The sequence below is a fragment of the Falco naumanni genome, chromosome 6 (assembly GCF_017639655.2).
Source record: "Falco naumanni isolate bFalNau1 chromosome 6, bFalNau1.pat, whole genome shotgun sequence".
In the NCBI taxonomy this organism is placed as follows: domain Eukaryota; kingdom Metazoa; phylum Chordata; class Aves; order Falconiformes; family Falconidae; genus Falco; species Falco naumanni.
In genome coordinates, this window is record NC_054059.1 from 57,308,887 (window position 1) to 57,323,707 (window position 14,821).

General features: G+C 48.1%; 1 protein-coding gene across 1 annotated transcript in view; it reads right to left on the reverse strand.

Annotated features, from left to right (window-relative positions):
- The window catches only part of RSPO3 (R-spondin 3), a 62,972-nt gene extending 50,621 nt beyond the window's left edge, over positions 1-12,351 (reverse strand). The window contains exons 1-2 of the mRNA XM_040599172.1: positions 12,057-12,351; positions 11,680-11,825 (exon numbers count right to left, since the gene is read on the reverse strand). Of these exons, the coding sequence (XP_040455106.1) occupies positions 11,680-11,825; positions 12,057-12,133 (223 nt within the window). The 5' untranslated portion in view covers positions 12,134-12,351. The remainder of the gene's footprint in view (positions 1-11,679; positions 11,826-12,056) is intronic.
- Positions 12,352-14,821: the final 2,470 nt, after the last annotated feature.

Consider the following 14,821-nt stretch of genomic DNA (forward strand, 5'->3'; position numbering starts at 1 on the left):
GTCGCTACTTTGAGAAAGTGCCTGAGTTCAATACCTGTAGGAAGAGCGGGGAAGAGGGAAGCATAACTGAGCAGATGGCAAAGTAGTGGAAAGCTCATGAATATGCAGTGCTGGGCAGGGTGAGTAAGTACAGGATGGGGAAAGCAGTAAAAGTATCCCTCCCACACTTTAAAGTGGAAAACTGCAGCTGTTCTCTGACAAAGATGGTAGAATACCCCCACACCCTTTACCAGCATCTTGCAAAGACAAGCGAAGATTGCATTGCTGCTTCTTTTCTTGGTGAGTGAGAACAAAAATCCCCCACCAACTATCGTGTTTTTTTAATAGCCTGTGTAAACATTTTGGCTGGATTCTGAGCACATGCAAATTTTATGCTGGCAGAGCTCCGTGAGTTACTTGCTTCCTGACACGAGTTGTAACTAGAAGCAGAATCAATCCCTTAACCTTTATGAGATGTTTATTCTGCCTAAACCAAGTCCCATTAAAAACAACGCACAGGCTCTAATTGAAAACCTCGTGTTAGTCTGCCATGTTCCTTGTGACCATGGCATGTCTGCTGATAGAAGAGAGGAATATTCATTCTCCTTGCTGTTCCTTCATGTGCAGATGCAGGTACACCCCCCCCACATTCCATATGCAATGACATTCCCCAGGGAATGTCGGCAGTGCTGCTGGGCTGTCACAAGCGCAAGGAAAGTAGATTCTTCTTTGCTAGCACCACCAATTTCCCCTGTCCAGAGCTCAGCCTAAGGAACATTATACTCTTCCTCAGTGGCTGAATAAAATTTCCAGCCTACTGATACACATCATATGAAAAGCCAGAAAGGTTTCACCCGTACACAACCAAAAAGGGAAGGGTCCATATAACTTTCTGGTGTAGTTTTAAGCATGCTAAGCTCAACAGAAAGAGCAGAGGTCCCCCTACCAAGCTTTCCATGCAAATTTTTATTTTTAATTTATGTTTAACCTGTATAAAACTAATAAATCTTTTTTTTCTGTGACCAAACAGACCATAAGAACAGTGGGAGAAGAGATGGAGTTTTCAGACAAACCGAAGGGCTTTGTGTGGCTTGAAACAAAACTTGTTCTCTGGAGTTATCAGTATCCTTTTTACCTATATTTTAAGACAACTTCAAAGTGAAAATACTTTAAGAACATATCAAAGACCTTTAATTCTTGCTTCTGTCTATATGAATTTGTATGTATGTATGTGAATATGTATACACAAATATAGATATGATTGAGTAGGGGAGAAGGGAGAGATTACAATGTATGAGCATTTATATTATTTTTACTTATTATTTATAGTGTTGTTATTTATATGTTTATGTTTTATAAAATATTGTATTTTCCATCAAAATTATGAATTTTTTCAATACTTTGTGAACAGTTTTAAACATCACCCTGCACTTTTTTGCAGGTTCACCATTTTCTGACACCTTTGTCAAGTGTTATATATGCTGATGGTCAAAAAGATCTTTTTAGCAGATCATGGGCACAGACTGTGTAAAGGAGTTTTTCCAACTCTATGGCTACAGCTGTAGGCTTAGGGGATTCCAGGAGGCAAAGTACATAACCCAGAGAAGGCTTATGTAGGAGTGTGGGAGTATGAGATGGAAGATCTTTCTTCTATATAAGTTCTCTTACATGCAGTACTGCAATTTCTGTGGCTGATCTCTTTTGGACAAGATGTGTCCAAGGTCTCTGCATACTTCCAGATGAAAAACACAGGCCGTTTTTGAAGTACACAGCAGTAACCACAGTCAGTCATGGAACCGAACTGGAATGCTCAACCAGCAAGTTCCATAGATGAATAACTTATTTTTCAACAAATTATGCAAGGCTTCAGAAAGGATTATGGATTGAATTCCGTAATGCTTGGTGGTCTTTTTGTGGTAGCTATGGTTAGAATCCTACTTTTTTGCATAATCAATGAAACATGAAAATGCAGGACAAGACTACTCCTTTGATTGATTTATTTTATCTGCACTTGGGTATGATTTATACTGAGGAAGAAACTAACTTCTCCGCTCACTGGGTAGCTAAGAAATGATGCGATTTCAGGAAGAGGTGAATAACAGCCTGTCCTCATCTCGAAAAGGTACAGTTTAGTTTCCTCCGTGGCCGGCCAGATCTTGGCAAATAGGAATAAGACCCCCTATGCCAGTAGATTCCCTTCCAGCGCTTCTAACCTCCATAAAGCTTGGGAAGACTTGCATTCATCAGAATGTCCAGCCACAATACGTAGGCAAATTGTAAGAGAAAGCCTATTTGAAACCACCTCCGTAATTTTCACATCCATGGAGTGATCGAAGCCACTTTGACCTCGAAGAGACCACACAACCATAACATATGTCACCACTTGTCACATTATATCCTGAAAAATACTGAACACAGTTAGTAATGGAGCAGCTTACTTGTTCTAAGTCATACATTTGGAAGAAGCTGGTGGTTTAAAGCATGATTAGTATCTCAGTGAATTACTCAGGTGAAAGAACATGGTACTCAGTCATGGAAGAGAATAAGCATTCTCAAATTATACTGGATTTGTAGGTTGTTAGCAGAAATAAATAGTGCCAACAGAGAAAAAGAAATATTTTTGTCCACAACTTGTCCAGGGGAACTTGTTTTAATATTTAACTGTTCCTCAAAATGACCTTGGTCTTTTCTTGGGAAACAACACACAACCTAAGCAGCAACGTGGATGTCTTCTTGCTAACATTCACTCACAACTGAATGCTACTGATAAATTCTTCCACCACTCAAGCTTCCCTTCAATGGGTAGCTTACATAGCACTTTTATTTCATTCCTAAAGCCAGGGCCTTAGGCTTAACAATGCTTGCCCAGGACATAGCACAAGTTACATATTCTACACTCCCACACAGAATTGTACTTTCACTTTTAATACGCCTTCAGCTTGAAACTTGTTAATTGCTCAACTCTTCGTAAAACATAAACACAAAAGACAAATGTGACTTCTTTTTGGACAGCAAAAAGCAGCTGAGTTTTTTTGCAAAACACCAAATTGTGTCATTTATTTACCTTTCCTGCCTACTAGATCTTGTCTATTAGATTTTATGACACCTGTGGCCATCATGCCCAGCACAAGCAGATCTCATCATAGTTGATTATTTTCAGTTCTATGTTATACTAAAACATTCTGGAATCTTCATCCATCTCTGTGTATTTGCTAAATACATGCACTTAACGTGTCCTGACTCCCATGTTAAATAAATATCCTTTGGTCCCATTTGGTTCTATTTTGGAGGGGTAATTCTTCACTCGGCAGTGTAACATAAAGTAAAATAAAGCCAGCAACTCCTTGTTCAGTGGCATAGAAAAAAGTGAATTATGAACATTCTAGGAAAAGGAAACAAGGTTATGAAACACTTGCCGACACTGATGTTTGTAATCTTTATGAATAAGCAATGCAATAATGCTGGGCAAGTGTGCGTGGGAGGCATGCTCTGAAGAAACTGGCTGTTTTCCTCTCCCTGACCAGTTGAGCTGTTATGATAAAAAATGTTGTTACTAAAGAAACCTGTAATAAATCCTGTTGGGAGTATTGCATGTGCTGATAACATACATCAGCTTTGTAAACATATTAAAATGTCAGGGTTTAGTAGCTCTGGTTCATGTGGATGTTTGCAAATGTTAGTTGAGAAATGCAATGGAAATCTTGTTCCACCAGCTGGTTGCTTCCACATTCCTGTTCACATGAGAGCCTTTTCTTCCTTCCCCTTGAAAAAGAACCTCGCTTTGTAGAGGAGATGAGGAAAAAGAGCTCAAGCCCTACCTCTGCTGTAACTTCCCATGAAAACACTCTCACCAGAGAAGCTGTGCACCTGGTGAGCTATTTGGAGAGAAGTGTGGTGGATGAGCTGGTGCTTAATACAGAACTTAGGCTATTCTGAACATCCCTGCTTTGTGTAGCGATGCCCTCCATTGACGCCTCCATCAAAGTACAGTTGGGAGCCCTGAGCAAGACATTTGAGTTGCCTTTCAGTATGTGGGAAGAGCTGGCTGCCTCCAAAAGGGACTGACAAAACCCAGCACGCTGAACAGGGGATTCTCAGCCTAGTCAGAGGGAAATGCTGGGGTCAGAAACTGTCTCAAATCCTGGCTGACTAGGGGTTTAGATGCCCTGGCACTGCTACGCAGCCCTGCAAGTCAATATGTTCTTTAGCAAAAGAAGGAAGACCTCTTTTGCTTTGAAACACACCAAGAAGGGTGCAGCAGCCTTGCTGCCTTTGATGTATCCAAAACCTTAGCAGCTAAAATATTCAGCCAGGAGTTGGAAATCTAAGTTAAATTAATTCTTCTATCCAGCATGACTCTAGCCTGCATTAATCTGCTCTAATAAACTGATTTTTTATCACCTGGATTTGCATGTAATCTCAGGTCATTTGCTTGCACTCAGTTAGCAGAGAACAGGAAAAGGCTCGGGGGGCCTGGGTATGGGAGCAGGGATGCATGTGGCTGTATTCCAGCATCAGCAAGCAACGGCCTGCAGAGCCCTGTGCTCCTTGTGGAAGAACTTTGTATTGTTATTTTTATTATTTGTTATGATGTATTTATGACCTTTTTTTGCCCAGAGTTTCTTTAAGAGAAAATCTCAGTCTTTGTGGAAAGGACCTGAGTTCAGAAGCCTCCCATGCCAGGTGGATGCTCAATGTCAGTAAACTGAAGTCTCATGTTAGAAACGACAAAACATCTGAGAAATGCTCATGCATCAAGATTGAGGTGGCAATTAAGCAGGACTTTGAAGGTGAGGGACTCGTGTTTAAATCCTGCCCCAGACACACCTTGGGCACCTAAGTCCTGTTCTTGGATCTGAGCCTTGCTGTGTCTGCGCTAGCACTTTACAGGAAGCCACAGGAATCACACGTCGTTGCTATTCCAACACCCATCAATGAGCTCCTGTTTTATTTTACAGTGCCCCAAAATCTGCTTTACCCTGCAGGAAATATCAAACATCTGAAATCCCATCTAGGACCTTTCAAGTTTAAACATGAAACGTGTCAGGATATAAAATTGACACACAATAAGAAGCTTGAAAGAATAAAGTTTATAACAGCGCTACCAGAACTTGGTGTAGACCTGTGATTCAGGGCTTTACTTTCATTTAAAAGTATCACTATATGCATTCCTTTATGTTCTTCCTCCTAATTACTGTGTTGTGTGGAGCCAAAGTATCGGTGCAAGGCTGGGGTGCTGCTTGGAGCAGGCAGAACCTCGGTGCTGTTGCTGCAGCCAAAGGGGAGATTCCCCTTCGTGGCTTTCCCAATTCAGCTCTGGTCTCAATAGCTGAGTTCTTGCCTAGCAGCACTGGAGGGAAATAAGTTTGGTGGCTCTGCTATTTTTAATTACATGAATAAATAACACTAACATTTTAAAATGCATGGTCTATAGCTCATGGTCTAGAAATTGATGATAGAAGAAAAAAAATGTTTATTATTCAGCTACTGTATAACTGTAGTACAATCGTTCCTTCTTTTTAAGTAGTGTTGCTCATCGCAATGTCCACTGCTAACAACAGAAATAGGGTTAAAGTAATCATTAATAAAATCTGTTGGATTTTATTATGACAAGGAGTCTAATAACTAAGCGTTCTGCCATTGCCAGAGACTCAGTTATTCAATTATTTATAAGAAAGTTGTAGCTGGGTTTTTGTTTGGTTGGTTGGGGTTTTTTTTGAGAGGCATAACACGTTTTGCATGAATAAATATTCTCTGAATATTTTTATCTGTGGCATTGTTTGTGGTAATAGCAGACAGACTTCTGTATAAAAACGTACATGGTTTCAGCTGCCTTTTGTTATCCGATAAGATTGGGTTTTCTGAATTATTTTGGTAAAAAATTGGCAAAGTGATTTTGAGTAGTTCAGACTCCAAAATTAGAAATGAGACAAAAATATTTTTTTTATTAACTTTTATATCTCCTCCACCAGGCTTTTGCAACTTGTAATTTAATTTCAAGAGCAAAAAGGACAATTTACTGTAGGGGGAAAAAGTTCTTAAAGAACCTCCATAGTTTTAACGGATAGGTGTTCTTAGTAGTCACTGTCTATAAAAGTTTGGATATGAAAATCATGGACAGCTTATTAATGTGAGCAATAAACAGCAGTGGTCAAGCCAGCACTCTAGCTTTATTAACCAGAAAGCAAAATGAGCACGCTAAGCAAGAGGTAACGAGTAAGTCTGATTTTAAGTCCTAGCTCAGATTTTATCAGGCATAACTTCCATTATCTTCAACGAAAAATTTACAGCAAGAAGCAGAAGACTGGGGATTTGCAAAGGCTTAATACACTAACAACAAAGATTAAAAGAAGAAATTAATCTCAGAGTTAACTTCACTGACTTCAGTCAGCTCAATAGGTGCAAGTAGCAAAATAGCTGTTCTTTTCATATGCTTAAGAAAGCAGTTGCCTCCCAAGCAGGCTATATATCATAGTTTTGAAAGGTACACGGCATTGTTTTATCCTGTATAGGGGTTGTACATGTTTGGATCATGCAATTTTGCAAGTACGCTAGCATAGGAATTCTTCCAAACTCAAAATATTTCCTGAGGTCCCACAGAAAAACAGCCCTTTCCAACTCCAGTGAAGTCCATGGGACTTTCTCCACTGAAAGCAGGTTCAAGCTCTCAAACCATCTCATTAATAATAGCATTTATTCTGCCTGCAAAAAGAAATAGGACTTTTTCCATATTTGCTGATATACCATCCTACATCAATGTATTTGAGAAGTTGTGGTAATATATGTATTTACCATTTAATGTTAATTTTATGGAGTGTAAAAAATGTCTTCAGCAACTGAAAGAAACAAAATTTGAAATTACCACCCTTCCAGATGTCAGATATGAAATAGGAACTGGTCTGTAACGTCCTGTAGTCTCTTGGGATAATAACACATATCATTCCACATGCAGCTGGTATGCTTCAAGCACAGATGTACACACACACAGAGTCATTAAAAAAACAACGCAATCAGGCTATCCCTGTAATACTTCTAATGTTTTCAGCAATTGGTAGTGATTTTCTAATATTTAATTATTTAAGATATTGCTACAACTGCTTGCAGTTCATGAAAATACAATGAAACGGTTCTTCCTCTGCTTTTGTTTCTAATGACTGCAATAGGGATTTTACAGTCTATTTTGAAATAAACAGGATCTCATCCAAAAAAGAGAAATATAGTTTCATTGCAGAAAAGATGCACTTGTCACCAGCAAAGCATTTAAGCTGACAATACTAATATGAAAATATCACAGAAAAAAAAATTATCAGTGGAATACAGATACTTTGAAAGAGAACTAACACTGAATAATTTAATCCCACCCAAGGCCAGATTCAGCTTACTTGACGTCTGCTTGCTTGGTGAGCTTCTGCTTTAAATTATTGCACTCAGGTATTAAACTATTTATTTTTTAAAAGCATGGTAACAGCACCTATATCATAATATAGAATACGTAGCATTACCACCTGTGCCATGCCAACCCTAAACATACATGTAGATCAGTAATATGCATATTGATGGTGAACTACTAAAAAAAATGCTTCCAAAATGCAGTGTTATTTTAACTAATAATGTAATTCCTCTTTTCTTGTTGATGTTTTACCTCCTTGTGAATCACGCCACCCATGAAGGTATAAAAAACCTGAAGACATAGTTTTACCGATTTGTCAGTTCTTTCCTGTTTCGTTTTATTTTATATAGCTATGCTTTCAAATGGACTGTTACGCATCTACTTAATTTTGTGTTTGTATGTAGTTGTATGCAAACCAAGCTCAGGCAGAGCATTTGCTGAGCAGAGCCCTCCACTCATGGCTGTGACCAGAAGCAGATGCTGGAAGACCTGCTGTCCCACATGAGTAGAGGAACTGACGGAGCAGCGACCAAAAGAACAAACGCCAGGTATTGTGAGTGTGCCCTTACAGTGAAAGGCAGGAGGCAATTGCCAATATCAGATGCTGATAGACTACCAGTAATATATGCTATGGAAGCTCTACATCCAAATTGCAGTTCCATTAAGTCCTACTGATAGTTTTACTTGCAGATGTGGTTGTGGTACATGCACAGAATTTTCTATCACTTTGCTTATCCTAGTGATTTCCAGATTTAGTCTGTGGCTCACTGGTAGTCCGCAGGGTCATGGCAAATGATCTGCCGGTCATTCACAGACCCATAGCAAATAATGCTTCATTTCTGTCCGTTAAAAGGTCAATGAGAAATGTGTATAACTGTCAGTACTATGTTTCGAGGGTTGGTGGTGGCCTGCAGAGCCAAAATATTTTGGAACTATTGACTTAATCGTACTTTTTTTCTAAGCAAGCCGTAATCCCTGGCAGATACATAGATTTTCTTATTTATTGTATGCTAGTCTATACTTGGGCTGCATATTAAACTCTCTTGTAGGACCCAAACAAGCCACTTAATTAGTTAATCTTAATTGTTCTTATCAGAATAAAATAAGCAAATCTCTTTGTTAATTATATGTTTGCTTTTGAACTTTTATTGATCTTGTGCTATGTCTAATTCTGGACTCGATCCCCTGTCTTCACTCCATTGATTACTTCAGAGGAGTTTTGCTTCTGCACAGCCAGCTACGCATTTGCTGCTGATCGTGAGACAGAAATTTAGGATGCTTAAACTGGAAACTTCGGTAGGCGTTTGGGGAGTGAAAGGACTGCAGCCCAGACTTTTCTCCTAGTAGAGATTACTTTGGCAACAGGTACAAACTAAGTAATGCTTCAGGACCAGGTCCTTCTGATGGGGTAAATTAACAAAGAAACTTCAGTTCATATGGACCGAGAGTCCGGCCCAGCATATTCTGAATTACTTGGTTCAGGCTTCGTTATTCCTTTGTCTTAAAATGTGGGAGTCTAAGATATAATACATAGAACATGGGACTCTGATAATAAACAAAATGAAGTAATGGGGGCTCTCTAACTGCTTGACGGCAAGTGGTTTGTGCTGTGTTTAAAAATACATAGGTTAAATGGAAATTCAAAAACACTTCCCTAGCAATGGGTTTAGGGTTTAAAGGAGACTATCTGGGCAAAAGAAACAGAAATCCAGAGAAAGTCTTCCATGTAGGAGATGAATTTGACAGGTGCCTTCTTTATCTACACACTGTCATTTTTTTTTTCAAGTTCCAGTATTCACTAATAGTGATTCATAGATTTTTTAAAGCCAAAATAATCAGTGTAAGTGGTGACCATAACTTCTTCTATAATAACTTTCATAAACACACTATAATTTTTGCTTCACACCAAATAACCACTAGTTACACCAAGGCATGTTTTACAACCAGCCCAATTTGAAGACCTCAGCCAGAGGACCATGTCCAGGTGAAGTGTTCTGATGGTTGTTTGTCTTCACCGCCAAAATAATGTGCCAGATTTCCTTCCACTCTGACTTTCTAGCTGTAGATTTTTCAGCCATTTGTTCTGCTGTGAATTTAACTTAACTCTTGCATTTTAACCAGAAAACCTTGAGCAAGTGCTCAGTACCTCTTCCACGTTGTACCGACCGTCTGATTAGCCGCAGCCAACACTTCCACCTCTGTTTCCCGAAAATTACGCCACTGAACAGGGCGCCTAAGGAAGACCGAAGTGGGACGGCGCCCGCAGGAGGAGCCCACCGCACCGGGCGCAGCAGCCACGACGCCGGGGCACCGCGGCTGCCCTGCGCCCAGCACCGAGGCGGGCCGTGGGCAGCAGGGAGGGCGGCCCCGGCCGGGGGCAGCGGCAGTGCCGTGCCGTGCCGTGCCGTGCCGTGCCGAGCACCTGCCGCCCGGGCTGCCCGCTGCGGCACAGGACAGCAGAGGTCGCCGCCGGCCCGGCTCTGGCCCGGCGCGGTGCGCACCAGGTGCCGGAGCACGGACGGGAGGAGGAGGGCCCGGTCTCCGACCCTCGCCCCACGGGGGGGGTCCTCCCCTCCCCTCCCCCTGCTGTGCCCCAGACCCGGGGCTGAACCCCCACGCCGCGCCCGTCGGGGTGCTCTCATGGAGGGGGGTGGGTGGGGGGGTAGGGGGTGCAGCCGCAGCTTGTGGGCCAGCGGCTGCCAGGGGTTAAAGGAGTGGGTGGGAAGTGATGGAGGCTGCGGAGCCCTCCTTTGCCAAGAATAATAAATCGGATGCCCTGACATGTTTTACTTCGCCCTTAGCGCTCCCTCGCTGCGCGGCCGTGGGGATCGGAGGGCTGGAGCCCCGGTCTCTCTCATCCTTGGCACCGCTTTAGGGGCACGTTAGGTGAATCAAACCTTGTGTGCGGGAGGCAAACCGTACAAAGGAGGCTTTCAAGGGCTAGCCATGCCAAGCAGGGGAAGGGAGCAAGGGCTGAGCAAAAAAATTTAAAATAATAGTAACGTCCCGTCCCCTCCCTGAGGAAGTAACTCAGTTACTTCTTGCTGATTAAACGCATGCTGCCGTCTTTTATGACATTTCCTCGGTATCTGCAGCTGTCAGGGAAGGAGGACAGGCATGAGCAGCCCCTCCGCGGTAGGTGCGCAGAAGATGCCTCACTCCCCAGGAACGGCGACGGGCCCGATGCAGGCGGGGTGGCGGGGCCGGACCGGGGGCACACGTCCCGGTGCCCCCCGCTGATGCATCCCGCCGCCGTCGGCGGCCCCTTGCGGCGCCCCGCGGGGCTCTGACCGGCGGTCCTGCAGGGCGGGTCACCGCGGACCCGGGTCCTCGGAGCTGCCCGACGGTGCCGGCCACGCCGGAGCCGGAGCCGGAGCCCGCCCGCCCGCCCGCCGCTGCGCCCCGCGCCTGGACAGCGCCTTCCCGAGGGACCATCGCTTCTGCCTCGCTTTTCCTCCTGCCCCGGTGCCGGGGGGTCTCCCCGCCTCTCACCTCCCGCATCGCCTCCTCCAGACGGCAGCGCTCACGACGCTGCTGCCAGCACCCCCGGGTACAGCCCCTCGGCCCTCCCGGCTCCCTCCTGCCGCCGCCCCGGGCCCAGGCGGCGTTGGCCAGGGGCTGGCTAAGTCGGAAGGGACGAACTCCCCTCATCCCATGACTTTAAAAAAAACCCAACAAATAAACCAAAGCTAAAACAAAATCCCAAACATAAAAAAACGGGGGCCACAGCCTCAAGGCAGTGCCGCTGGATGACCCAGTGGCTTCCCGGACGGTGCCACCGAGGTGACCAGTGGCGAGTGGCGGCTGGAAGCCAGCGGGCCGGACAGCGCCGCGACACGCCAGCTCCCCACTCGGCACCGCCGGGCTCCAGGCTTCACCTACAGCGGTATCTGTGCTGCTGCTTCTTGGGGTGGGGGCTTCTTGACCGGGGTGGAGAAAGGCGCTTAAAGCGTCGCGGCAAAAAGTTACCTGTCGTGTCATCGCGCTTTCCCTTTGGGAAATGGAAAGAGCTAAGAAAGGACGTTCCCCTTTACCAGACATTAAAATACAAAGGAGCAGACGCAGGTCTTCCCGGAGCCAGCTCTGCTCATCCCGGTGAGGTGAGAAAGAAGAGCAGAAAGAGAGAAAAAAATCGCCTTCATCCCTCCAGCTCAATGAAACCGCCTGCAAACCCGGCCGGCCGGCCGCGGGCGGGGGGCTGGCTCCCTCGCGCACCCGCCCGGGCACCAGGGCACGAGCACCCCCCGGACAGGTGAACAGCGCGCGGCAGGGAGGAGAAGTTATCAAAGTATAAATCTCTTCGCACTTACTTCTTCCCTGTCGCCGTACCCTGGAGGCGTGCTGGCTGCCGATGTATTCCATAAAGTTCAAAGTGATAAAAAACCAAGAAATCAGTCGCAATTGCATAGTAACCCTTTGAGAGTTCGACTTCTCTTTTTCCTTCTTTTTTTCTTTCCTTTAGAAAAAAAAATAAACCGGGGTGGTAGGCGGCAAGGGATGAACACAGCAGCAGAAATACCTGCACTGAGATCCAAAGCTGGGCTTGGCCGGCTTGATGGCTTTTGCCTTTTTTTTCCTTTTTTTTTCTTCCCTTTTTTTTTTTTTTTTTTTTTTTTTTTTTTCCTCCCTTCCCCTCCGCTTTTCCTATTGCACTTTCCAACTGTCCGCCCCGCTACCTGCCGCAAACCTCAGAGGGCAGTCAGCAGCGGAGAGGAGCCGAGCAGCCGCCGCCGGGGTCCATGCCGGGCCGGCGGCCGGCAGCATGTTGTGGGGGTGCCGGGGTGGTGCGGCTGTGCGCGCCCGTGTGTGCGCCGGGCGGGCGAGGTGCCGACAGGACGGATGGATGGATGGCGGTGGGAGAGGAGTGTGCGAGGGCGGGAGCGGCGGGGGGGCAGGAGGAGGACCCAGCCCCGCCGCCGCCGCTCCGGAGCAGCCGCGCTCTGCGCCGCGGGCACCGCCAGCCGCCGGGCGCAGGTGGGCCGGGCCCCCCCGGCTCTCCCGCCCGCCGAGCAGGAGCCCCCGGGCTTCATGCGGGAGCTGCTCCGGAGCGGGGCCCCGGGGGAGAGGCCCCGGGGCGGGGCGGGAGGCGGCGAGCCCCAATGCCCCGGCACGGCGGGGGGAGGCTCCCCGCGCCCGGCCGGGGCCCCCTCGGGGCATCAGCGCCAGAGCATCCTCCAGCGGCGGGGCCGGGCGGGGGGGCGCCGCTCCGCGCTGGCCCCGCGGCTGCGCTGCCCCCTGCGGCGCGGCGGGGCGGGCCCGCAGCCGGGGCCGGGGCGGTCGGCGGGGCTCTGCGGCCTCGCTAGCTGCCCCCGCCCGGAGGTCTGCGCTCGCCTCCCCTCCGCCGCCGGCCTTCCCGAGGCCCCCGCGGAGATGCCGCTGCCCCCCGCGCCCCGGTCCCTCGGCGGGGGGGACACCCCTCCACCCCACCCCCCCGGCACTGGCCGAGGGGACGGGGCGATGTGCTCGGCCCCTGCGCCGCGGAGGGCGACACAGCGGCACCCCCGTTAGCCTGAATCTGCCCCTCACAACCCCGCTCCACAGGGAGATGGGATGGTGGGAGCGGGGCGCGGGCCCCCAGCCTCTCCCTTTCTGGGGATGGGTTTTATCTGTTGTTGCTTCTCCCCCCGGGACAGGGATTTTCCGGGGCCGCTTCCCGGCGGGACGGGTCAGAGCAAAGCCGCGTGTCTTGTGTGGCGGGGGCCGTGCCCACGGCCGGATGGCAGCGGGGCAGGCAGGCGCCGGGCCGGGCCGGGCCGGGCCGCAGCGCCCGGGGGTGCCCGCAGCCGCCGCCCCGCCGGGACCCTCCCCGGAGCCGTGGCAGCTCGGGCGCAGCGCGGCTGCACCTCGGCGGGGCACGGCCGCCTGTTTGACAGAAGGGTATCGCCTTTCCTTTCTCCGGCAAGCGTCTCTTTCTGGGGAGAAGGGGAGGGCTGGAAAGGGGAGGTGAGGCTGGTTATGGGGAAAAACCCGGCAACTTCACTGAACCCTTCCTTGCTTCGCTTCTTATCTCAGCGGCTATCGCTGGGATGAGAGAAAGCCGGATAACACGGCGCTGATCGCATCAGGAACCTCAGCGGTGTGAGGAGCAGCCACTCTATTTGTAACTGTTTTCCTCAGTCTCTCCCCCCCGCTGCCCCTCTCGGAGCTGTTAAATATCTGTACCATAAAATGTGGGGGATTTAAAGGTCTGTGGGAGGCTCCCTTTGAAAAGGACTCTGGGGAAAGTCTTTCTAATCCAGGATACTTGAGCCGGATGGGGTGGAATTGCCAGAAAGGCATAAAATAAAAGTCATTCGGCAGACAAGCCGAGGGGCTACGCTGACATGAAGAAAGCTCGTTCGCCTTGCTGTTCTGTTTTGTTTTGTTTTGTTGGAGTCTGAGACTTCTTGTGTGCTGGTGTGTGTGTGTAAATTTCTGAGCAAGCCAGGCGAGTGGCACAAATAAACAAGGCTGTGGGAAAAGGACGGGATACACATGTGAGCCAACCTGCAGCCAGCCCACTCGAGCAGGATTAGCACCAGTGGGCAGAGAAAGCATGTCAAAAAATAAACGCTCCGCGAGAAACATAAGGAAAACATTAAACAAACAGGGAGTGCACTCCCCCTCCTTGCCCCTGACAAAGCACGGCTGAGAAACTCCGCTCGCTGCCTCTCCAGCCCCTTCTCTTCCCTGTGTCCCTGCTACAGAGGGGATGTGTGGGGCAGATGTGTTGGGAGATGGTCCTGGGGACCACGTAGGTAACCCCACAGCCTCAGCAAAACTGACGTGTGGGGTGTGTGCCAACCGAGGGCCAAGCAGAAGGGCAGGGTATGCTTCACCAGCTGCAGGCAGAGGAGGAGGGCGAGAGGTCGCTTATTTGCTGTGGAAGAGGGGCAGAGGCATAGGCTGGGAAGAAAATAAAAGCTTTGCCTTGACTCAAGATGCGATCTGGAAAGAGGCAGGGCAAGAAGATGTTGGAAAGGCAGGTTATCCCCCAAACCAGGTCTGCTGCAGGGGGGCGGGGGGCAACACCCAACAACAATAACAAACCGAACCCATAAACAGTTACTGCGCTTCTGCGGTATAAGGAGGAGGTTTGTATTGCTGAAATGTGTGGAAGGAGCTTGTTCCAGAGTGAAACTCTGGCATGCAATTCTCTGTTTATGTCGCTCATCCCGATGAGATATCAGTGGCAAAGTTCAGGCTGACATCAGCCCTCGGGAGACAGAGCCAGGGCTGGGCTGCGTGGGGCCGCACAGCTGCACGGGCCTGTGGCCGGTGGGCTGCCGGCACCGGGGATCGGGCGTGCAAAAAGCCTCCTCCCGCCAGGCCCGGGGACGTGAGGAGCCAGCAGCAGTGCACACGGTGAAGGAAGCTGGATGTAGTATTTCCTTGCAACTGAAACGAGTGAATCGGGAGCAGCTCCCAGGGCGGTTTTGTGCGCCTCTCTGTTTGGGGGTTTGTGAAAAAGAC